This window comes from Oratosquilla oratoria, chromosome 42, assembly GCF_046742065.1.
Source record: "Oratosquilla oratoria isolate Oo_2021 chromosome 42, ASM4674206v1, whole genome shotgun sequence".
NCBI lineage: Eukaryota > Metazoa > Arthropoda > Malacostraca > Stomatopoda > Squillidae > Oratosquilla > Oratosquilla oratoria.
In genome coordinates this window covers 23,548,782-23,574,922 of record NC_134818.1, presented here as the reverse complement: position 1 = coordinate 23,574,922, position 26,141 = coordinate 23,548,782, and the positions used below count along the sequence as shown (strand labels likewise).

The window sequence follows — 26,141 nt, the reverse complement described above, 5'->3', positions numbered from 1 at the left end:
CTCTCTCTCTCTCTCTCTCTCTCTCTCTCTCTCTCTCTCTCTCTCTCTCTCTCTCTCTCTCGTAGTGGATTCACATTTCTAAACCTGCCATAGTGGCGATATTCTCGTCTTAATTTATTGTATTTTTTAATGAGAACAAAATTTATGAATTGTGTCGTGGAAGTGAAGGGGTGTGCGTAGCAAAATCTAAATACAACACAAAGTTTGTCCACGTGCAGGAAGGGAGGGAGGGAGGGAGAGGAAGGGAAGCAAGATTTATGTGTACCGTCGTGTCGTCGAAAAATAACAGAATATCTGAGTCCGACATGACGTCATGTCGACTTTGGATATATATATATATATATATATATATATTATATATATATATATATATATATATATATATTTGTATACACGAGTATTTATATATTTGATTTTGCCACCTATGTATGGGTGATTGAAGACTCTTCTGTTTGCTACCAGGAAATCGTATACAACCGAAGGATACATCCCTGACAGTCAGAGTTGATAGAGTCACCCCTTCGCATGACTTCGAGTTGTTGTTCATGTTGTTGAAGTTATTGTTTTGCTGTTTTTATTTCTCTGCCGTATGGTAGAACACTTAAGCTCACTTAGCGGATGCTGTTTGTGTTGTTTATGTTGTAGTTGGTACTCTAGAATGGATGGGAACATTGGGTACAGTGACAAAGACCCGTTCCCTTCCTATGTCTGTGTACAGGCTTGCCCCAAAATCACCATACCAACATTGATGAATACCAAATAAATTATGATAGATTATTGCTAATATGAAAAATGATAGATTAATGTTTGAAGGTAAATTTTGTCAGAAATAAAAGCAAGTAGATTAATAATGTTTGGGTAAGGTAACGTTTGTCGTAGATAAGAATAGATAAAATAAAGTTTGGATAAGGTAACCCTACCCTGCAGCTCTGAAATTTTCCGGTTTGGCTCGCTGGGAAATGTTTGGCGTTTTTAATGTTTTGACAAATATTTAATTCCGAAAATAATTTGGGTGTGTGTTGCCAAGGGGTGAGCCACTAATTTCATTTTTCTACAAATCGAATGTGCGCAGCCAAACCCATTTGTCAGACTGATTTGTAAAAGAGAGAGAGAGAGAAAGTTGGCGTTAGATATATTCTATTAAGTAGCGAAGGGAGGATATTTTGCACTGCACTTAACATACGATAACATAACATAACATAATGGTTTATTAGTCAACATATGCATACACAGTGAAATTCTTCGTGGAGGGAGCAATGAGAAATAAAAAAATTACAGCACATGCAGTACAAATATACAAATAGACTATATATATACGAGTATTACTAAATTAGTTGGTACTACAGCACTTATTAGCCAAGGCTCTTACAGCAGAGAAGGAAATGGATCGGCTTGGTTTCTCTCTCTCTCTCTCTCTCTCTCTCTCTCTCTCTCTCTCTCTCTCTCTCACTCTCTCTCACTCACTCTCTCTCTCACTATCTCAAACCACCATCGCCACAGACATTATCATACGGCCATCATAATTTGTACATTACCACAAGAACCATCGCTAATAGTGCCACTTCCACCATTACTGACAGAGTGAACACTACTTAAATGCTTCAGAGTTCAGGACCCAACCTTCCTTTAAGCGACGATGTGCGTATGGCAACACATGCTGGAAGAGATGTCGGACGAGTTCGAGAAGTTTGCAAGAGTGACGTGGCAGAGTTTGGCTGGGGAAGCCTTTGTGTAGTTGGGGGACTCCGAGTGCTAGAGGTTTAGACGTTCAGACAAAGATTTAATCCAAATTTAGTCTCTGGTAGAGTGGTCTCCAGTCTTTTGTAAGGCGCGACGAGCGCGGAAATAAATGAATAGATAAATAAAAAAGAAATAGAATAAAACAAATAAATAATAATGATAATGATTATAAACACAATTTGATTTTATAAAAAGATATGGTGAAACCTCGCGGGTACCTAACCGTCTTGAGGGCACCACGTTGCTCACGAGCTACAGCTTGGGGACCACTTCTCTGATGTTCAAATTATACGAGTAACTGACTAGAGAACAAAGTCGCCAAAGCAAGAGATTTTGAATGTGGGTGGTGTAGCTGTTCTGATTCCCCTCACCCCCTCCCTCCCATATCAACTGAAATTGGCGCATGCGTGGATTGACGTCACATTATTTGTGCTATTCGTCATTTGTTTGTTGGCGACTGAGCAAAAGGACTCCCGTCGCGTGGCGACTCGGTTCGTTTGTAAACAAAGGTGTGGAGAAGACCAAAGGTTAGCATGGAAATGCTGGGTTCATGTGTCCCATTTTCCGTTCCACACAGAATTACCAGTTTATTATAATATAAATTACAGTGCGCGCGAGCACACACACACACACACACACACACACACACACACACACACACACACACACACACACACACACACACACACACACATATATATATATATATATATACATATATATACACACACACACACACACACACACATATATATATATATATATATATATATATATATACATATATATATATATATATATATATATATATGAATACTTTAATATCCTTTATAAAAATTTATATTATAGATTATGAGATTTAAACTTAAAGTAGTTTGAATGAATATATGATCCTGATTTGCCCATTTGTGTAGACCTCTGTCCACAAGGGTAGGGCGGCTAATTCAGAGCAACAAACAAAAGCTCCATTGCCATATAACGTTGTGTTTGTAATTGTATACTGAAAAAAGCGTCATCCTCTTCCGTCACGCCTAATGCAGTACACAATAGTAATTGTATTGTAATCCGTAGTCTGACACTAGCGACATCTGTGGAGCAAACGACTGTATTAACGGGTGCGCCTGCGCGGAATGACGAGTCGTTTGTTTTGAGGAAATCGCAGCGGCGACCCTGGGCCGATTTCGTAAACAAACCGGATCAGCGTGAACTCTGGTATTGGTGTTGGACAAATCGGTGATGGAAGTCTGGAATTCGTCAGGTAAATACAAATACACACACATATATTTTTTGTCAACTTAGCTTCCTCTTGGTCCAAGGAAATTTAATCCATCCCCTGTTTTCGACGGCGAAAAGGAGGTAAAGAGTTTCATTGTCACAGAATTGGGAGTATGTGAAGAAAGGTCCACCGCACCAGGCTGTCCTCAGTAAATTGATGTTTTGTGTTAACATGGTTTTTGGTTAAAGCTACAGGTGACCCTCGTTGGGGAACTGGTTTAGGATGGAGATTCCAAAAGGCTCTGAGGGTCCTTCGATACGGTGACGCACTCTCTAGGTTTTATTCTGGTTAATGTGGGGGGTTTTAGTCTGTAGAGGCGGAGGTAAGCAGGCTTGGGCCCAGACTGAGGGCTCCATTTAGCCCCACACTTGCTTTACCGTCATCGTTCGTCTCGGGTCCTGCCGCCTCCTGTCTTCGGTCTTGCCGCCTCCCGTCTCGTTTTTGCCGCTTCCCGTCTCGTTCTTGCCGCTTCCTGTCTCGGTCTTGCCTCTTCTCGTCTATGTCTTGCCGCTTCCCGTCTCGGTTTTGCCACCTCTTGTCTCGTTCTTGCCGCTTCCCGTCTCGGTCTTGCCGCTTCTCGTTCCGGTCTTTTCGCCTCCCGTCTCGGTCTTGCCTCCTCCCGTCTTCGGTCTTGCCGCCTCCCGTCTTGTTCTTGCCGCCTCCCGTCTTGTTCTTGCCGCCTCCTGTCTCGTTCTTGCCACTTCCCGTCTTCGGCCTTTCCGCCTCCCGTATTCGGTCTCGCAGCCTCTACATCCGTCGTCCCGCCTATGGGCGGCCGCTTAGACCTTATCACTCGGGGGCGCGCTCCATCACCTCTGCATATGCGTTATCACATCCACACGCTGTGTCTCCTCCACACCCGTTTTATCATGCATACGCCCACTCCACAAAGTCCATCACACCAGCGTTCGGGTTAGCAAATTAACACGTGCTCGCCTCCACACTCTTTACCACCTCCACATTGTTATACATCTTAATTTCTGATACCTCCACATGTTGTTTTACCACCTCCTAGCATGTGGATCACCTCCATACTGTACATCTTTCATACTCTAATCCTCGTTCGCACTCTTATCTCCTCCACACTACCTTCTCCATACTCTTCCACCTCCACACTACTACTACTACCTTGTCCACACTGTACAATCTCCATACTCAACCACTTTCGTCCCCAACCACCTCCATACTCCACCAATTTTACTCTCTATTACCTCCACACTCCACCTCCTCCACACTCCACCACCTCCACAATCGATTCATCGCACGTTCGACCAACTAAATTCACAGTTTGCCTCCTCCACATAAGGTTTATCGCCTCCACTCGTAGTTCACTGCCTCCACACGTGGGCTATCGCCTCCACACCTTCCCTATCACCCCTCCATAAGATTTAGAGCTCCTTGTATCCACACATGCACGCGCGCTCACACACACACACACACACACACACACACACACACACACACACACACACACACACACACACACACACACACACACACACGGGGGGGGACTAGGTATATTTGGTCTGATATCTTCTAATCAATGGAACAAGAGCGCGCACACATACACACGCGCACACACACGCGCGCGCGCACACACACACGCGCGCACACACACGCACACACACACACGCACACACACACACACACACACACACATACACACACACACACACACACACACACACACACACACACACACACACACACACACACACGGGGCACTAGGTTTGTATGGTCTGATACGAGTATCTTCTAGTCAATGGGCCACGTTAGAATAAGGAATTGGTTTTGACAAGGGAGACACGAAGGTCGTATCAAACGCGCGTAAGAGTCGGTGCTGGCGCTAGTTCAGAAACTACTGAGGTAGTCTTGCTTCCACGGCCGTCAGCGGGGGCGACGCGCCCCTCTCCGACGTTCGCCTATGGGCAGCCGCTTAGACCTTATCAGCCGGCGCGTGCTCCCTATACATTTGCCTTATTACCCCCACACGCTGCTGTGCCTCCTCCACCCACACTCGTTTTATCACTGTGCAGCCATTCTTCATCACGTACGCGCCCACTCCGCAAAGTCTATATCACACCAGCGTTCGTATTAGCGCGTTAACATGTCCTCGCCTCCATGTCACGGTGGTGGTGGTGGTGGGGAGGGGGAGGGGGTTGCCTCAAACTGAATAGAATCGTCCAGCGTCACCCAGAAGCTTTTATTTTTGTGCAGTAATCATACTGATGCACAAATGTTTTGATTCTCACAATGTAAATATTTACTCATTCTTCTTCTTACCATTGTAATGGGTAGGATTATATCGGAAAAGTAAGATATGAACGATTTTGATTTTTTGCAAAGAGTAAATAAGTGGACTTTTGTTAGGAAGATATGTCTGTGTGTGTGTGCATATATATATATATATATATATATATATATATATATATATATATATATATATTGTTCCCAAGGTTAGAAGCGCTGGTTATCAACGATGAAATACAGACTCAAGCCCTCTTGTAAACTTTTGGTCCGTGTTCGAGTCCAACACCGTGCGGCACCCCGAGGACTTAGGGCACAGGTGGCGAGAGACCAGCCGCGAAGGGCCTACAGGCGTGGGGAGGTCTTCGGCGCCCTCCTCCTCCTCCCCCTCCTTCTCCTCCTCCTCCTCCCCTCCTCCTCCTCCTCCTCCTCCTCCTCCTCCTCCTCCTCCTCCTCCTCCTCCTCCTCCTCCTCCTTCCTCTTGCATATTGCATATTGATATCGTCAACGAGTTTCTCGAGTATTGCCGCAACTAAATTAAATTGTCTCGGTGTACGTTATCTGTGTGTGTGTACACGAAAATGTACGGTGTGTGTGTGTGTGTGTGTGTGTGTGTGTGCGTGCGTGCGTGCGTGCGCGGGCGCGCGTATAGACGGAAATTAAAGGTGTGTGTAGGTGGAGGTTGTGTGTGTGTGCGTTTGTGTGTACTCGAAAATGTATGGTGTGTGGGGGGAGATGTGTCTATTTGTGTGTGTGTGTGTGTGCGTGCGCGCGTGCGTGCGTGTGCGCTCGCGTGCGTGTATTCGTTTACCTGGCCTGACGGGGCCACACGCGCGGGCGCCCCAGTTTGGCTGATAACAGGTAATTAACTCGACCATCTTGTCACAGACGATTCCTTTAAGGGTGTGGACGGGTTGACGCCCATCACTGGGAATGTCTGTCTGTTTGTGTCTGTCTGGCGTCTGTGTGTATCGGTTTTGGCTGTATTTGATTTATTTTTGTATTTATGAATATGTTTACTGGTTGTTAATTCATCATTCATTCGTTTATGTATTTGGTGGTGCATTTGCATTTTATGTTAATCATTAATTATTTAATTATTGTTTATATAGTTACTAATTGTCCATAGATTATTCAATAAGTCGTGTTTCTATTGACGCATTTGCGTATTATATATATATATGATTATATATTTTATATTTATATTTATTTATATATATATCTTGTATTCTATATGATTATATATTTTATTATATGATTATATTTTTTGTAATGTATTGTGTATATAGCATTAGTTTTTCATTCGTGTATGTTTGTTTAAGCTTGTTAATATTTTCCATTGAAACGTCAACATTGTAGCCATTGCTGACATGTTGTGCGATTGTCATTTGTTATTTTTTGTTGATCGTATGATATTCACTCTGCAGGTTTCCCATCAGAGACGAAACAATTACTAACACAAATTTATTTTCTATGCATTTAGTGGATATTAAATTCCTATGTTTGGGTATTCATTAGATTAACAAGCTTACCTTTCTTTACAGGTAAATATGGCGACACTTGGCAGCCATTTCCCGGGGAAGGGAATGTTCCAGGGGGCTCGTAGGCCTTATGGGGGGGACTTGATAGACGAGGGTCCACTTGAAGCAGAGAGGTAGGTTGAAGTTGTGTTAAAGTTAGCGAATGTTTATATATTACTCTTGGACTACAAGCTGGATATTATATGATATTGGTTACATAAATATAATGACATTTATGCTGGAAAGTGGTTTTGTAGAATTTTGAGAGAGGCGATTGTAAGCGACATGACGTCAGAGGCGTCGGTGTGACGTAGATATTGACAAAGCGATGACTAAGTAATGTCACGCAGATCGATATTAGCGCCATTTTATGTCGACGAAATGCTCACGTGACATTGTGACGGAAGTGTAACTCATTCACGTGACGTCAAAGGTCATTGAACACGTCATCTTGTATATGTCACTGTCATGGTTGGCATTCACTCTCTTTCTCGCTATGTGCACAAGAATATCTCCACTTTTTGTTGCTGATTTGATTTATTTTTTATTTGTTCATTTCGTTTTACTTTTTTATTTTATCTTATTTCATGCGTTCAATATTGTTGTTTTGCACCTGAGCGTTTCTTTGTCGTATTGAGAAAGTTGCCTCAAAATAACTTGAAATGATTTGTTGGTGAAACTGTCTTAGACGTAGCACTTTCTCGATGTTCTTGACAAAGATTATTTTGTGATTCAATTGGATTGACATCATTATGATTAGGATATCTAAATTAAATTGAAATTTAGACTGAATCGTCTGGGTTAACCGGTACAAAATTTATAAGGGGCGCCATATTAGGTGAAGATGGTTGGACACGTACACTAGGACTGCTGTAATAAGGAACACTGACTGTATCTAAGAGTCTTAAAGAAGTGCGGGATTCGAACCAGCTACGAGGAGGACGCTGTTGGAGTTTTCCTTGGTTAAAGCTGAAGGTAAATGTGGACAAAACTGATGTGATATACAAGAAGTGTTGATGATGTAGGGTAGGAGATGAGTTTGAGGGTTTGAAGACTGGAGGAAATGGGGAGCTTTAAGTAAATTGGGTCGCATTTGGCAGTAAATGGAGGAATGGAGTTAGAGATGAATTGTAGAAGAAATGAAGCAATTAAATGTCTAGGGAAATGAAAAGTACTACGAGAAATATGTATATGGGAGTGATTGTTTGGAATCGGGACTTGGAATTTAAAAGAAGCAGAAAGGAAGAATTTAAATCGTGTTTGAGATTAAAAAGTTTGAGAGGTATGATCGGTGTTAGGAGGAGGATGGATAGAGTGAGAAATGGGGGCGTGAGGCAGAGAGCTAAGGTGAAACGAGTTGTCGGATAAAATAGAACAAACATTATTGAGGTGGTTTGAGCACATGGAAATAATGAGTGAGGAAGGACTATCAGAAAAAAACTAAAGCAGAAGATGATTTAGCGAACTTGAGGAAGACAGAGGTGATAAATAGGCGGCAAAGAAGACACTGGATGTAAGAAGAATGTCTGTCGAGCAGGGAAGTAAGTGTGTAAAAGATAGGAATGACTAGAGTGTGGTTGTAAATGGACAAATAGATGACGCGGCCGGCTTGTTCCTCTTCCCGACTTAAAGATTTCTTTGGTGTCGTCATATAATGAATACGTGGTGATTAACCAGCTTCGGCTTTCAGGCCATGCTGGGTGGAGGAGCTGTGTCTCGCTGCATTGCTTTTGACCCAAGCGGTGTGACTGGCCATCTACAATACGCTTAGATGAGAAGTGCGATGATTTTTTTTTGTGTGTTTTTTTGTGTGTCTTCTTTTAACTTGTCGAACCCTTTGTAAAAGGGAGAAGTCTTTTTAAATGTGTTTTCATGCATAAGTGGACATAATCGTCAAAAAAGACTTTGTGTGACATTACTAAGCACATGGACATTGAAAGACAGAAAAGACTGTATTTGAGGGATGAGGGAAAGGTAATGATACAAATAACATGAACAAACGTAGGTTATGGAAGTTGAGACCCCATCCCCCACACAACATGCACGCAGTGTATACACACACACACGACAGTTTACGCATACGTGTCTGCGTACAAGCTCACCAGATAACCTTGTATAGTACAGGAGCCAAGCCCCCTGCCTCCGCTCGGCTGAAACTATCCACCACCGCCCCTGAAATCAACTCCACGATGCGGTAGTGTGTGTGTGTGTGTGTGTGTGTGTGTGTGTGTGTGTGTGTGTGTGTGTTTACCTAATTGTAATATACAGGATAATAATTACGCTTTTAGGGCATCGTGTGTCTCTAATACTCATATTTGGCTTTAGCTTAGTTTGTTGTTCACCTGAACTGATTCTTTTAAATGTCCTTCATGATTTAATGCATCTATACCGTAGTGCGTGTGTATACGTGTCTGTGTATGTGTGTACGTGTGCTGGTCCTATAGGATATTCTCTTGTATAATACCACGTTACAGGTCAAGAGTAGCGTCACGCTAGTGTAGCATAAGACCTGATATCGGATACTGGTATTGATCGATGTACTGGTATGCCGTTCATATGATGAATAGGCCACGTGCGTACTCGACGTCACTGTTCTGATAAACAAAGCCTACGCAGCTACTGGCTCGAGTTGTTATTTGTATTATGTTTTTAAGTCTTGAACTGATTAATTGTAGGTTTTCAGAATTTGATATTCACTTAAGGAACTAAATCAGCAAAGCCTGAGAATTATGAACAACATTTTACAGTAATATCCATAACATAGCTAGGGAAGTTTGACCCGTAGTTAACCCTCTCAGCTCGGTGCCCTGCCCCAAGTTGACGAGAAACTAACCCGACAACAAAATCTGGGAAAATATAGAAAAAGTGAACATTTTTGTTTCAGAGCGACCATAATGTACAACAAGATGAAAATATAATGATTTGATATTTCATGTGTTATAGTTGTTACTGTATAGAATTGTGTAATATGAATATTATAGCAAATTGCTGAAGAGGAAATTCATTGTTCATAAATTGGCAGACCTGAAACGACACAAAAGAATTGCTATTGGATAAATAGGACACATTTCGAAATTTAAAGTCACCCCTGAGTGGATATAAGAAAACGTACCTGTTATGAGAGAGAACGAAGTTGTGTGTGAAGAACTATTTGTTTATTTAAGGAGGATGGTAATTGGTATTCTGAATGCTCTTAGCACTCAGTAAAGACATAATTGTGCTACACATGCATATATTTATAAACATTTCGTTAAGCTTCTTCATTTGCATAGGGTAATGACCGTACTGTTTATTTTGCATTTTCATAAGGGCAGTATTCACAAAGAATAGTGTAATTAACGCATTCCATTTCAAATGAAGTGTTCTCGGAAGGATTTATCATAATTGTATGTAAATGACCGTACGACATGATGGTATTTTGAATGTTTTAATTTATATACACAATCGTACGTCAGGCAGCGTCGCTAGAGTGTAAGATATTGTACGTGGCACCTATCAAATTTTGGAAGATTATACGACATTTTATCTTTGCTTTTATGGCATTTTTGCCTGTTCTTTGACAGCAGAATGAGATGAGCAACATTTAGAAAAACGAAAAATGTAAAATACCATGGCTGCCTGGCTTGCAAACATATGGAATTTTTTTTTCCTCGTTATATTTAATGTGATGACATTTACTGCTGTCGTATTTTTTTCGCGCCTTATCTTGTGCATTCGAATCTGAACGGATTACTCTTCAACAAAACGAAGCTCGACCGAATGACGAAAGATGCATCTCTTGCCCGTAAACATTTATAGGACTAAATATATCCTTTTTTTCGAATGGGAGTAGAAGATGTATATTCTCATAACCTTGGAGACAACATCAACACTGAATATAATCTTGAAGGCATCAACAAAATACCAATAAGTCGGTTTGCGTTCCCCCCCCCCCCTGCCTATTTTGTAATCATTCTCCCAGTGGGGGTCTACGAATCCCAGGTTCACAATCACAGGAGCCAAATTGATACTCGGCAAACGAAACTATATTTGGTAGTAAGTAAACTTCAAGGTTGGTTGGACAAGGCAAGCGGACGTGGCCTTGGGGGCAAGCAAACATGAGACTACCGGTAAAGGGTCTGTTGGGTCCTGTCAGCCATTAGAGAATATATAGAAGTCTGTCAAATCTATCTGTCATGGCGGAGGGGTCCTGCCCTCGGCTGCATAAAGTCGTTAGGCGTTGATCGGAGGAAAAATATAAAGTTTTATTTGTAGTGAAAGTTCATGTATGTATTTATGTCTATGTGTGTGTGTGTATTTACCTAGTTGTTATCTAGTATCTTACGGGAAGGGGAGCTATGCTCGTGGTGTGTGTGTGTGTGTGTGTGTGTGAGAGAGAGAGAGTAATTGGTCGTTTCCTTTTGTCGTAACTAAAGCATGTTAATAAGGTTGCCATTTAACATTAGTCAATAATCAGCTAAATCAGCTTCAGGTATGTAGTTAGTATGTAGATACGTTTTGATATTGCTTACAGAAATAATTTTAAAAAGTTGAATTGGTAAACAAGTAAGATAGATAACACAGGCGAACTAGTAGACACATATGAATGCCCAGTAATGGAACAAGGGTAAATGAAATGTACGAAATTGAACAGGAAATTGAATTAATATGTACAAATATATTTTATTCGTAAACAGTCGAATACAAGGTCGTTATGCTTCGTTACGTTACTTTAGTCATGGCGATGTTGCCCTGCCGATAGCATCTCGCATCATCTTAGCTATGTTGACGTATAGATTATAGATTTTGTCCCAATTATAGACGACACTGTTGTGGAGGTGGAGAGGGGGAGGGGGCCATTGGTCTGAGGGGCCAATGTCAGCTCCTCCCCCTTCCTACCACCACCACCACACTCCCACCAGCTTCATGCACTGTCACAACTCTTCACTACTCCAGCAGTTTACGAAGAACACACCCCCACCCACACCCATACTCACACCCACACCCACCCACACTGCCAGGCACTACCGGGGTCCTACAGATGGCGCGGCGGTAGCATATTGTTCCTGTGATCCTCGTACCGCATGACTCCCTCCCCTCCCCCGTCAAGCAGCAAGTAGTCGGCGACCATCACCTTGGAGGCGCTCCCCCTCCCCCGCCCCCCGCCCCCCTCTCCAGCATTCCGAATATGGTCTTCTCGCCGCCAACTTCAACTCCATCATCTCCATCTCTATCTCCATCTCCATCTCCATTCCCATGTCCTCCGCTTCTGTCTCCATCTCCATCTTCATCTCTACCTTCGTTCCCACCACTACACTTCCACCGCCGCCACTACCATCACCTCCACTTCCACCTCCACTGCCCCCACCTCCACTTCCATCGCTTCCGACAGTTCCACCGCCATCATTAACCAGTTCCGCTTCCCCTTCCACTACAGCCTCCACATCCACCACTTCCACTGCTTTCAACTTAACTAGCTCCACTACCACCATCACCCCTTGCATCACCTCCACTGCTTCAACCACCACTTCTACCATCTCCAACATCACCACTTCCGCTTCCCCTACTACGTCTGCCTCCACCTTCACTGCCTCCACCTCCACAAGTACCTCCCGTAGATGGAGCCCCGGATAGCCTTCCACTCCTGTGAGACTCCTCCATCACAGACCACCCCCTCCCTTCCCTCCCTCCCTGCCTCCCTCCCTCCCTCCCTCCCTCCCTCCCTCCCTCCCTCCCTCCCTCCCTCCCTCCCTCCCTCCCTCCCTCCCTCCCTGCCTCCCTCCCTCCATCTTTCTTTCCACCCTCCTTTCCTCGCTTTCGTATTCTCTCTTTTCGTGATCACTCGGCGATATCTCTTATTCTTCCCACCTCCCTTCCCTCCCCCACCTCTTCTCTCCCTCCGTCCCTCCCTCTCTCACCCTGTCCTTCAATCCTGCTTTCTCCAATCAATCTTCTTTCCATCTTTCTTTTATTGTCCTCCCCCCCCCCTCTCTCTCTCTCTCTCTCTCTCTCTCTCTCTCTCTCTCTCTCTCTCTCTCTCTCTCTCTCTCTCTCTCTCTCTCTCTCTCTCTCTCTCTCTCTCTCTCTCTCTCTCTCTCTCTCTCTCTCTCTCTCTCTCCTTCTCTCTCCTTCTCTCCCCTTTTTCCTCCTTCCTTTCCCTTTCCCCCATTCCTTCCCCTAGACCTCCCCCAACATTATCTGCTATTTCTTCACCCTCCCCCTCCCCCTTCCCCTTTCTGTCTTCACCCACCTCCTCCCCCTCCTCCCACTCTCTCTTTTCCCATTCCTTTCCTCTCCCTTTCCATTCTTGATCTCTTCATCTCTCCCTCTCTTTTATCCCCTCCGTGCTTCCACTCTTTTTTTTTTTTCCTCAGTCCACTTCTTATCCCTCTCTTTCTCTTACTTTGGCACTTCTCCACTCCCCCTCCTCCTCTCTTTCCTCTTTTCTTTTTTCTTACTCGTTATTTCTCCTTCCTCCCTTTCTCCTTCAACCTTCCTCCTCCTCCTCCTCCTCCTCCTCCTCCTCCTCCTCCTCCATTCTCCTCCCCTGCTCTTTCTCCCTTCTCTTACTCTTCCTTTCTTCTCCTCCTCCTCTTCCTACCTCCCCTTCCTCCTCCTCACCTGCCCTTACTCCCTTCTCCTACTCTTCCTTCCTTCCCTTCTACCTCTTCCTACCTCCCCTCTCCTCCCCTCCCTTCTCCTCCCCTCCCTTCTCCTCCTCTTCCTCCCTCCCCCCTCTCCTCCCCCTCCTCCTCCCTCCCCTCTCTTCCCCTTCCTGCTCCTCCTCCTCCTCCTCCTCCAGCAATGTTGATGACATCGCCAGGAGCCCGACGTGACCTGACGTTGTTGTCTGCCTCCCGCCGGCCCCACCGGCCTCCACCCACGTCTCTTCGCCTCTCTTCGCCTCTCCTCGCACCTCTTCGCTTCTCTTTGTATCTCATCTCCTCTCCTCGCCTCTCTTTGCATGTCAGCTCCTCTCTTCGCCGCTCTTTGCGCCTTTTTGCACCTCTTCGCTTCACTTTGCATCTCTTCCCTTCTCTTTGCATCGCTTCGCTTCTCTTCGCTTCCTTCAGCTCATCTCCCCAGTTTGCGCGTAACAGCTGCTAATTCTGCCTTCACCGAAAGCAGCCACAGCTGAAGCGGGGAGTTTGTAACGAATTTATGTCGTTGGAACCCTTCCATACCGGGTGACACTTTTCCTTGTATGGAGGCTGCCACTAAGCGATTTTATTAATATCAGATGCACTCTCTCCCCCTATCTCTCTCTCTCTCTCTCTCTCTCTCTCTCTCTCTCTCTCTCTCTCTCTTTCTATCTCTCTCTTTCTCTCTCTCTCTCTCTCTCTCTCTCTCTCTCTCTCTCTCTTTCTCTTTCTCTCTCTCCCACCCCAGGTAGTGAAAGGTTGAATGTATTATTAGGGACAAGGGAATTGCCTTGGCCCCAGGGACAGCTGTCTTGGCTTTTGGGACACGAGCTGTTTCCCCCTAAGGGACAGGAGCTGCGAGGACCAGGAGGTGCTTTGGTCCCTGGAGGAGCAGTTTCCTCAGGAGAGCAGCAGCTGGCACATACTCGGGGACAGCTGGACGTGTCATGATGCAGCTTAAGGGGGCAAGAGCTGCTTCGGTCACAACAGCAGCTGCAGCAGTAGCAGCTTTCTTAGGGATGTCATGTATCGGTTCTGTGAGCAGCTGTTGCCCCGACTCTGAAGGTAGCAGCTTCCTCAGCTGCATCGTCCCTAGGGACAGCAGCTGGTTGAATCACGGGTGCAGCTGTTGCGTCAGACTCGAGGACAGCGTTTTCTGTCCTCAGGAGCTGGTGATTGCAGTTCTGCTTCAACCTTCCGCGTGTGGCAGCAGCTGCCTCGACAGGAGGGGCCAGAACATGCAAGAGCTGTTGGAAATAAGAACAACAACAACAATAGGGGACAGAGTCTTTTTTTCGTTTTTATTTATTTTTGCTATATCATTTATTAGTTTATTTACTTGTTTTGTATTGGTGGAACTTTTTATTCACTTTTTACATATTTTCTATTTATTCGTTCATTTATTCACTTGTATTTTATTTTATTTCTATTCTTGAAATAATGGACCGTTTCATTACCCCCAACCCCTTATGAGCTGAATCAGATTGTTTGGCGCCACGGAGAAGGGGGGGGTATCACTTGACTGAATAAAATCACCTGACGGCAGCCAGAATGGAGAGGGGCTTATTCCCCCCCTCTCACTCGGGGGGGGGGGAGGACACACTCGCAGATGAATGAAATCGTTTGGCGTCTGTTGGAAGGACGTTTCTGCTTTTGGCCTTCGAAGGATCTAAACCAGTGACTCTCAACGTGGGGCACAGATGGGTAATTAGGTTTTTCAGGTGGGCATATCAGTATTTCAGGTGGTCACTTATTTTTAAGGGGATTGAGGGCAACTGAGGAAGTCTGGGTAATTTTTTTTTTTTCAATTTTTTTTTTTTTTTTTTTTTTATTGATGTCTTGTTCGTTTGGAGTGGTTTTAAACCAAGGTTTTATACTTTTTCAGCTGAAGGGGAGTTTATTTTTCAAATGATAAGAATTGTATATCACCACATGGGGGACATCAGGATTTTAAAGGTGATTTGGTGGGGCATGAAAAAAAAAAAATGAGAACTATTGATCTATACCGAAGCCGCGGTGGGCCCGTTGGCAAGGCGAGATTTGCTCTCACGAAATTTGTTTTCGTGAGAATCACTCTCACGAGTTGTTCCCACAAGAGGTATTCTCACGAGCTACTGTCATGAAAGTAGTCTCGAATGTTACTCTCACTAAATTTGTTCTGACGAGAGTTACTCTCACGAAATATTTCATCACGAGTTACTCTCACGAAAAGTCATCACGAGTTCCTCTCACGATTTTTATCACAAGTTACTATCACGAAAATTGTTCTCGCTGAGTTTATCTCGCGAAGTATTTTATCACGAGATCCACTCTCACGAAAGTAGTTGTTACGAGAGTTGTTCGGATATGAGTGTTGATGTGAGACTTACACGAGTTACTCATGCAAGTCAGTTGATGAACTACTTTTCTTGTTATGGCGGAGAGAGAGAGAGAGAGAGAGAGAGAAAGAGAGAGAGAGAGAGAGAGAGAGCCGCCACGTGAAGGGAGAATCGATCTGCTCCAGGGAAAACAAAGGTCACGCGGAGGGTGTGGGAGGGAGGGAGGAGGAGGAAGAGGACGAGGCAACCGGGGAGGGCCGGGGGCGGTGGGTTGGGTGGGTGGGGCGGTGGGTTGGGTGGGTGGGTGGGTGGGAGTGAGGACAGAGGGGACCTGCCCTCGATGAGGATGGTGGAGGGGGAGGCGGAGGGGGAGGGGAAGGACCAAGGGGTCAGCTTCAAGGGAAGAGATGCACATGGGCACCTGTCAGGGGAGGAGGGACATTAGGGATCAGGGAATTCAGGGACCAAGAGGAGGAGGAGGAAGAGGAAGGTCTGGCTGGCTGTGAGCCTCACTGGATCTAAACGGGGTGAGTGATGATTTCACCTCTTTGGGGCAAGAACAAGTCAAGATTATGGAGCTTTAGGGACTAGGGGTCGGGCGCACTTTTCGTATTTTGTTCTGGCTAAAGTCATGAGATTTTATGCAAAAGAAGGGTTATTTATCGTATTGAAAGGCCTAAGGGTTTGAAACCGCAAGGGTATTTTTTTTTTTAAATCTTTATTAATTTATTTTCTATTTATTCATTCATTCATTTTTTTTCGGTCGTGAAGCCCTGAGGCCCAACTTCAAGTTAATCTGATATTCCTTATTTATTTTTTCATTCTCGAGTTTATTTTCTGTTTCGTATAAAAGGGTAAAAAAATAAAATTCTGTTTCTTTATTTTCTATTTTCAGCAAAGTGACATTGATACATACCATTTTTTTTCATTGTTACATTAATTCTCATTTCATGTTCATGATCTCATAAGAACATAAGAATGAAGGAGACTGAAAGAGACCATAAGGCCTACACTAGGCAGTTCCGTGTCTATTACCACCTGTCATCCCCATCCATAACGACAACAGAAAATATTGAGTCAATCTGTTCTGTATCTCATCCCACATCTTAACACGATTACTGTTTATTTTTTATCCACATCTAGCTTTATTTATTTAAAAAATAAGATTAAAGTGAAAATTAAATGTAAAATTAGAATAAATGTGATGGGACTGGGTACTTGACTTTTGATTTGGCTACCTCCCTTATAGGGGGGAAAAGCCCTTGGTATGAAGATAGATTGATAGATCTTAATTTAATATGTATTTGTTTATTTGTTTATTGAAACATCTTTAAAACCAAATATAAGACAAAAAACAAGCATAAATGAATAAATAAAAATATGACTCGTTCCACCGATTTTCTTGAAATAATCTGATCGAGGTCACCTTTGCCCTTTGTGTTCGGACATCAGAGCTGTTGGGACTCGAACCCGGGCCCTCTTCGTGTCGAAAAGTACTTTAATTGCCGATAAGCGCTTCGTGGTGTAAGGTCTTCACTACCAGGAATTAAGGAGGGAGTTCATCTCTAGTTTATTTCAAGTGGAATCGCGAAATTTAAAATTTGTCAGTAATATCGCGAAATTCAAATTTCGTCAATTGTTTACAATGTAAGTCTACAGGAGACCCATAAGTCCATGACGAATCGGGTGACAGAAATACATAGATAGATAAATCAATAAACGAATAAATAAGAAAATAGACAAATTAATTAATTATTCATTTGATAGCAAATAAAAATTCAAACTGTATTAAATCCATTTGCCCAGGCTAGCCGAATAAAATCGCCTGGCGATTGTAAGATTCTAGTTTATTCTTATCAAATTAGTTGCCATGTAATGAAGCGGTGGGGGTAAACCAGCTTCGGTTGTCGGGCCCTGCTAAGGAGGTGCTGTGTCTTGCTGCATTACGTCTGATCTAAGTAGTGGGCGAGGTTCAAGGGATGACCCTTCATCCATAAGAAGCTGAGAAAGAAGTGGGTGTGGGGTGGGTGTATGCCTGGATATGCCCTCCCCCCCCTTTAAAGGGGAAAGAGGCATTTTGGTGTGCGTGTGTGTGTGTGTGTGTGTTACTATCATCATCATTGCTGTCCTTGTTGTCATTGTTGTTGACGTTCATGTTGTTTTTGTTGTTGTTGGATTTCTTTATCTTTGTCTCTCCTGTCAAGGATTAAAGCGTTAGGACGAGTCTTGGACATAGATAATCTTGACAAATAGCGCCGTAGGGTGGCAGCAGAGACCAGAGTAACTAACACAGGGACAACAACAACAACGATAGCAGCTGCCAGAGACAATTACCCACTGAGGAAAATAAGGGACTGGGGATGAACCACCGGACCACAGTGGCCCCAGGAGGATCTTGAGCAAAGTTTGTAGGCCCCCAGGGGCTGTCAGGGGTCGCAGAAGCCACAGGGGTTGGTGGAAGGGGGGGAAGGGGTATGGGGTGTCAGTGGGGGGAGGGGAGGATTCGTATACCTTAAGAGGAACCACTTAAAAGGTTGGTGATAAGGAGAGGGCTCGGAAAAGGAAGAGGAGGAGGAGGAGGAGGGAGAGAAGGGGAAAAGAGAATTAGGAAATAGAGGGGAAGGGGGAAGGGCAGAAAGGATTTAGGAGAGGCGGGGGTGGGGCAAGCCAGGAACAGAAGCGAATTGTGAAAGCGGGGGAGGAGGGGCAAGAAGAGAGGAGGAGGAGGAGGAAGAGGAACATGGAAAATGAAGATGGGAAAGGAGGTGGAGGTGAAATATAGAAGGAATAGAAGAAAGGAGAGGAAGAGGAAGATATGAGGAAGAAGAAGAAATTGAGCGAAAGTGGAGAATACAAATGTCGTTTTTAAGACTGTTGCGCCTCGGCTTCCTTGACTGAAAGGATAAAGAGTAAAGTGCCACCGGGTACAGAAGGGAGTCCCCCCCCCTTCACCTGGATGAGCTACTTTAGAATATTTATTCTGGATAGCAAGAGACGATATTGTTCAGGTGAGGGGGGGGGATGGGGTCTCGGTCTTTCGTGGTCTCCATAGTTGGAAAAAAGTCGTTCAGCGTCAAGGACAAAAAAAAAAAAAAAAAAAAAAAAAAGAGAGAGAGAGAGAGAGAGAGAGAGAGAGAGAGATGAGTCCATCACCGCAGGAGCTTTAATGAGTAAGTGGAAGGGGAGGTGTAGGTGGAGTGAGGTTGGAGTAGGTGGTTGGTTGAGGACAGTTCCTAAAATGGAGTGATTGGAGTATGGAGGAAATACCATTAACACCTTCACTCCAGTGACGACGACGATGCCCTTGACATATTTTATTCTGGCAAATAGTAGACGATATCATTTGACTGAGAGGAGGTGGGAGAGCTAGGTGAGGGGGTGGGGAGAGGGAGGGGGAGGCGAAGGGCCAGACTCCGGACAAAATGGGGTGGAAGGAGAGGACACTAATAAGTAATTAGGGAATGAAATGGGGAGGAACAGGAATAGATTTAGGGAATATTGGAGTGAGGGAGAGTGTTGGAGCGAGGGAGAGTGTTGGAGCGAGGGAGAGTGTTGGAGCGAGGGAGTGTTGGAGTGAGGGATAGAGTATTAGGTCGAGAGAGGGAGTGGAGCGAGGGAAAGTGTGTTAGAACGAGTGAGAGAGTGTTGGAGTGAGTGAGGGAATATTGGTGCCAGTGAAGGAGTGTTGGAGCAAGAACGGGAGTGTTGGAGCTAGTGAGGGAGTATTGGAGTGAAGGAGGGAGTGATAGAGCGAAGGAGGGAATGATGGAGTGAGGGAGGGAGTGTTGGATTGAGGGAGGGAATGATAGAGCGAAGGATGGAATGATGGAGTGAGGGAGGGAGTGTTGGAACGAGGGAGGGAGTGATAGAGCGAGGGAGGGAATGATGGAGCGAGGGAGGGAGTGTTGGAGCGAGGGAGGGAGTGTTGGAGCGAGGGAGGGAATGTTGGAGCGAGGGAGGGAGTGTTGGACCGAGGGATGGAGTGTTGGGGTGAAGGAGGGAGTGTTGGAGCGAGGGAGGGAGTGTTGGAGCGAGGGAGGGAGTGTTGGAGTGAGGTCTTATAAGAATGCGAGATGTCGACAGGGAAGGGACGGCGACTTCAAAGCCTCTGAGGAGGACGATGGAGAGTGGAAGGCTGGAGGGGTGCGGGTGGAGGGGGCCGGGGGAGAGGTGGGGGGGGTCGACAGGGGGAATATAATTCGGGGAATAGTGGCGGGGGGGGGTTAAAGGCCACGTGGAGGGTGCCGGTGAGGGGAGGATAGGCTTTGACAACGTGTTCCGTTATAGGGAGATTCCGTTATATCGGAAGAGAGTTATGGGAAGGTAATTCCATTTCGAAGAATTAGGAGACTATTATATATATATATATATATATATATATATATATATATATATATATATATATATATATATATATATATATATGGTGAGAGATTATGTAGCTAAGGAGAGAAAAGTAAGGAGACTTAGAATTAGATTTGATTAGAAGGTGAAGGTAATGAAAGAGTATTACGGGGAGACGTTAGAAAGGAAAATTGGAGATAATTAGAGCGAGATAATTATAGTAACAGTAAATGAGGCTCAGTTGGAGCAGTAGGTTTAATTACAAAAAGGTAGATTTGATTAGGGCGAGAGACCAAATGAGACAGTTATGGGTAGACTTCACTCTGGCAAGACCTGGTGGTAGGAAGAATATACAAATACCCGTTAAGGTGGGCCGTAGGGGCGACATTGTTCTTGTTGTATGGAGAGTTGGGAGGGACGGAGGGATCTTCCTAGTGCTGACGGAAGATCGATATTCGCTGCACGGGTCAGCACCGTCCTGACGGCTGTCAGCTCGAGTGCCTGACAGTACGTTTCCACCTCTGGAAAAAAGAAAAAACGAATAATGAAAAAAAAAAAAAGATCTGCTCATGTACATCTTCGGTGATGGGGGCGGAGGGAGGATGGAAGTTTCAACGGGAGGCTTGGAATTACTCTCTCTCTCTCTCTCTCTCTCTCTCTCTCTCTCTCTCTCTCTCTCTCTCTATATATATATATATATATATATATATAGATAGCAATCACAGCGTTAGAGATGTTCCATACATATTGTTGTTCGGTAGAGGTGCGAGAAGAAGACCCTTGGAAGTATTATCGGCTCTAAGGACGACCAAGGAGGAGGAGGAAGGGGAGGCGAGGCTTCTAAGAGGTCCTGGGGGGAATCGGGGGGAGAAAGTGATCAATAATGTTGTGGTTGGGTTCATCATGTTCTTGTGCTCTTTCACACGTGTGTGTGTGTGTGTGTGTGTGTGTGTGTGCGTGTGCGCGTGCGCGCGCGCGCGTTTACCTAACTTTACATGAAATAGATTGCACTCGTGAGTCCCAGCTGTCTTTATATGCCGAACTTGGCTTTATATTCATGTATGTGTATGCATGCGTGTGCACGAGGGCCCATGTCCATTTGTATGCGTGCGTCTGTGAATGAAAATGTATCTTTCAAATGTGATCCAGTTTCTTGATTATGTCTCTCATTCGTACACACGCGCGCGCGCGCGAGAGCGATTGCAGTATTCAGGTAGATGGGAACAGTTGACAGAAGTGACACGGTGTATTTCTTAATTTGGGACAAAAGAGCGACATAAGGTCATGGGGGTGGGGGAAGGTGTATTAACGTCTGGAGAAGTCTAAAAGAGGAAACAGTCTAATCAAGAAACATAAACGAATTCAAAACCGACCATGATGGAGGAAGACAGAGAAGGGAACACATAAGCGTGGCTCTTTTCATGTACATTGCATATAGGTGTATAAACACGTACACACACACACACACACACACACACACACACACACACACACACACACACACACACACACACACACACACACACACACACACACACACACACACACACACACAAGTTGTGTATGCATATACGTACATGTCCATGTGCGTGTGGGTGGGCGCATGTGGTTGTTGTGGTAGACAGCCAGTGGATCGTGTGGTTTCGGGTAGACCTGGTGGTGGGCTGGTAGACTTTGCCGCCCTCCCGACAAACTAAACAACACGGTGTCGTCAGAGTTGATGAACGGTGGGCAGAAGTAGTGGTAACTGTGGTGATGACGCTTGTTAGTGGTGGTGATGCTAATGGTAGTGTCAAGGGTGGTAGTAAAGGTGGCGGTAGTAGTCTTAGTGAGGGTAGGAGTGGTAGAGATGGTGATGGTGGTGGTAGTGGTAGAGATAATGATGGTAGAGATAGTGATGGTGGTGTTTGTGGAGTTGGCGACGGTGGTGTGGTGGTAATGTTGGTTGGAGATGGCGGTGGAGGTGGTAGTGATGATAATGCCGGTGGCGTGGTTGGTGCAAATGACGTTGGTGTTGTTGGAGATGGCCCCGGTGGAGAAAGAGGGGGAGGAGGAGGGGGGCACTGGGGCTAGACGACAACGGCAAGACAGAGAGACAGGAGGAGGAGGAGGAGGAGGAAGAAGAAGAACATTGTGTGGCGACGAGGGGCGAGTGATAAATCCTTTATAAGGTAAAAGGGATTGTTCGGCGTCGTCATCAGCGTTGGCGTCTTCGCCGTCGTCGTGGTCGTCATCGTCTTCGTCTTCGTCTTCGTCGTCGTCGGGAGGGTAAAGGGCAGTCGTGACAGGTAGAGACCCAAAGAAATGAGGTGTGTGTGCGTGCGTGCGTGCGTGTGTGCGCGTGTGCGTATACATATGTAGGCCACGTATATAATTAGTACATTACAATACAATATAAAACCCTTGACGACTGGGATTTACTCTCGTAAAAATGATCCGTTCAGGGATTATCGCTGGGCGTTATCACTCGAACAGGGAGCGCACAAGAAGTGAGAAAGCTTAGAGCCCGACCGACACGGGCTTTAAGAGCAGACGACGACCATTGTTAAGGTCTCGAGGGCGCCAGCAGGGACCATTAGGGAATCGCCTCACGACCTCAGAGTCAAAAAAAAAAAAAAAAAAAAGGATGTAAGTGTTTTACAGTCCCTTGTATAGATGATAAGTGTACTTTGAAATGCCGAAAGAATTATATATTTTTTTTCTACTGTTCAAACATGTTGATTTGTTACGTATACGTCACACGCGCACACATGCACGTACGTTCGAACAATACATGAATTCAGATAGAAATATGATAACCGGAAACCAGTGATATACATTAAGTTGGAACTGTGCATGAATTTCAGCCCAGATATGATAAAATTGGAGAGTAGGAGACGGGACCCAACGAGCGTTGCTCCTTTCCTGTATACTACAATTAGGTAAATACAATTAAGGAAATACGTACACACGTACACATGCACACGCACACTTATGTACACAAATGCGCATGTACACGCACATATGCGTACACCCATTTATTCATTTACCCATTTTCTTATATATTACGTATTTGTTTGATTATATTTTAATTGTTAATTTCATCACTTAATATATAACCATGAATTTTTGTAATATATGGTTGAGAGAAGTAGTAGTAGTACAGTGTAACTTCATGGTCATGACGACACTGAAGTCTCAAAGGAAATGCCTCAAAGGACCCTTTTTTTTTCGTCCAACGGCACGATGATGCATGCAACATGCACCAGGTAGACACCCCCCCCACCACCACACGCAACAGTTGGTCTCCCTGCCTGTCTGCCTGTCTGCCTGCCTGCCTGTCTGCCTGTCTGCCTTATTCGTTCTCTCCCTTCTTGTGCGCCCCATCCCCCCTCCTTCCTGGTCTGCCTGTCTGCCTGCTTGCCTGTCTGCTTCTCTACCTGCCCGCTTATTTGCCTCCTTACCTCCCTGATTGCTTCCGTCTTTGCCTCCTTCCCTTCCTTCCTCCCACCCTCCATCCCTCCTTGCCTTTCTGCCGGCATGCTTGCCTGCCTTATTCCCTCCTCTCCTTTTTGCGTGCAACCTTTCCTGCTTTCTTCGCTGTCTCCCACCCTTTCTCCCAATCTCCTTCCCTACCTCCCTCCCTCCATCTTTCCATCCTTTCCTATCTCCCTCCCTCCCCTCCCTCCGTGGCTACTTGCATTTTTCCCTCCCTCCCAAAGATCACTTGACGCTTTTGTTTACGTGAGGTCTCAGACGCTTTGTTTCTTTTGTGGTCACTTGTGTATATACCCCTCTTTACACTTTTAACTCGTAATGAAATTAATAGTGTGTTTCGTTATGCCTCAGATCTTCGCATGGGTTTAGGAATATAGTGTGGCTTTACGTAGTTTAGATTTGGTCTAAAATTAGACGTCTGATCACAACCGTGAAAAATCACTGGGGCGCCTTTTGTTTATCAGTAATGACGTCATAGGCTTGGTTTGTTTAGAAAAGACAGTTCCGGTACCCGGGTCGTATTTCACTTGATTGATTTAGACGAAAGTCTAGTTTATAGTATGATAAGTTAGACTCTAGTGTAATGCAATGCCATGTATTTTTCTGTCACACGAATATGTAGAAATGTAAAGAGTGTATTAATGTTATGAATTAAAAAGACATGTTTGGTTACATTTCACTGCCTTACCCTCCAAGTGAAGCACGGCTTTAAAGATTATACATACATAAGTACATACATACATACATACATGTACCAAAAGGCCTTTTCCACCTTATGAAAGGATAGCCGAATCGAAGCATTCACCCACTCTACACCCATCCCTTAACCATCCAAAACGCGTTCGTTGCCCCCCACCCTCCCCCATCATAGCACTTCGTGGATGAAAAAATCATCCCTGACTCCCGCCCCACTGCCCGGTTGTACAGCAAGACACAGCGCCAGCGGAGGCCCAACAGCCCTAGCTGGTTTACCCCCACAGCTTCATTGTATTATAAAGGTACGTTTTGCCCGCCCAACGATAATCGTCAAACAGTTGTTTAGAGCACTAATTCTTTGTTTTTGAATGGGGCGTTTTGCTTGGAGCTGCAAAATACGAGTCTGATCGTTTTATCTGAACCTACGAACGCCTTTACCCAAATATGACACCAGGTATGATGCGCGTCACTCACCATTGGCTGTGGTAGGCCCATAACCGCTAAGTGCAAAATGTACTTTAACATGGTAATTCACTTCCACGCCCACCATTCTCTACCACATGTAACCCCAAATACTTAAAATTCTCCACAGTTCATCCAGCCTCTCTTTCCTTTAAATTCACCTCCTACCCACCAACACCACTCCTTGTATATCCTTTCACTATACTTTCACCTACATTTACTTTCAGCTTTCTCGTTTCCCACACCCTTCCTAACTCCACCACCAGCTGCTTCAGTCTGTCTACGACTCTGCTACAAGCGCAGTGGCATCCGCAGACAATCGAGTCGCCTCCCATCCCCCACACTCTCACACTCCAACTTCAAAACCCTGCATAACACCCTCACGTTTACCCCCTTCACCACTGTATCTATATATACACGTTGAACAATCGTGGTGATATTACATAACCCAAGCATAGCCCCAGCTTCGCCTCAAACCACTCGCTCTTCAATCCCGACCCTCACCAAGTACTACCACTCCTGTTAGAGCTTTTGACTGTCCTCAATGCTCCAATCCTATACATCAGTAATACAGTCGATAACGCCTCCCTCTTAACCCTCTCATATGCCTTCTCCAGATCCATGAAAGCCTAAAAAGTCATTCTTTCCCTTTACCAAAAACTTTTTGGACTCTCCTCCTCTTCTAAACCCACAATGTTCTTCCAAAGTTACTTCCTTTGTTACCTTCTTAATCCTCTCGTCACCCTCCCATACACCTTATCGATTACATTTAACATTCTGGTCCCTCTAAAACCTCTACATTTGTACTTGTCCCCTTCTCTGTTGTATAGAGGAACTATACATGCACTCTTCCAGTCTATTGGTATACTCCTCCCTCCCTGAGGCTTACATTAAATAAGCTCATCAGCCGTTCCACAGTTCCACAGTTTATCCTTTAGACATCCTTACAACTGTAAAATATGCCGGTAAACAGCTCGAGAGAATAAACAGATTTTTTTTTTCGAATTCACTAAAGACGATGGAAGCTCAGGGAGACAATGCCAGTGAAATCAGCGTGTTCGACCCTCTAAAGTACCAAATGGTTGTCGTCGCTGGGCTCTCTCGATGTGCGGATGGGGGCTTGGGCCCCCTAACAGGTAGGATACCCCGGGCGAGTAGCGGAACCACACGCCACCAGGAGTCAGGTGGCATGATGGCTAGAGTGCTCTGTCTACGTCCTGAAGGGAGTGGGATTCGAACTCGTCGTTGATTCCGTCAAGGAGTGCATTCGCCGGCTGTTGATTGATTTTATTTTGGTCACCGCTAGGCTATTTCATTCATGTCCGTGACGCTCTCGCTCAGAAAGGGGGTCAAGAATATCGCCGTTGTATACCTGGTATATCTTTAAATTATTACTATTTTCATATTGGTACTAAACCCGGAGGAGTCTCTGTGACAAGCC

The 26,141-nt window shown here is 44.9% G+C and overlaps 1 protein-coding gene across 2 annotated transcripts in view; it reads left to right on the top strand.

The window, feature by feature from the left end:
• The window catches only part of LOC143021448 (SLIT-ROBO Rho GTPase-activating protein 1-like), a 356,550-nt gene that overhangs the window by 142,581 nt on the left and 187,828 nt on the right, over window positions 1-26,141 (top strand). Inside the window, exon 1 of one of the 2 annotated variants that reach the window (XM_076178931.1) lies at window positions 2,962-2,998. The exons of the other annotated variant lie outside the window; for it this stretch is intronic. Within the exon in view, the coding sequence (XP_076035046.1) occupies window positions 2,977-2,998 (22 nt within the window). The 5' untranslated portion in view covers window positions 2,962-2,976. Of the gene's footprint in view, window positions 1-2,961; window positions 2,999-26,141 lie in introns of those variants that run through there. 2 annotated transcript variants of the gene reach the window in all.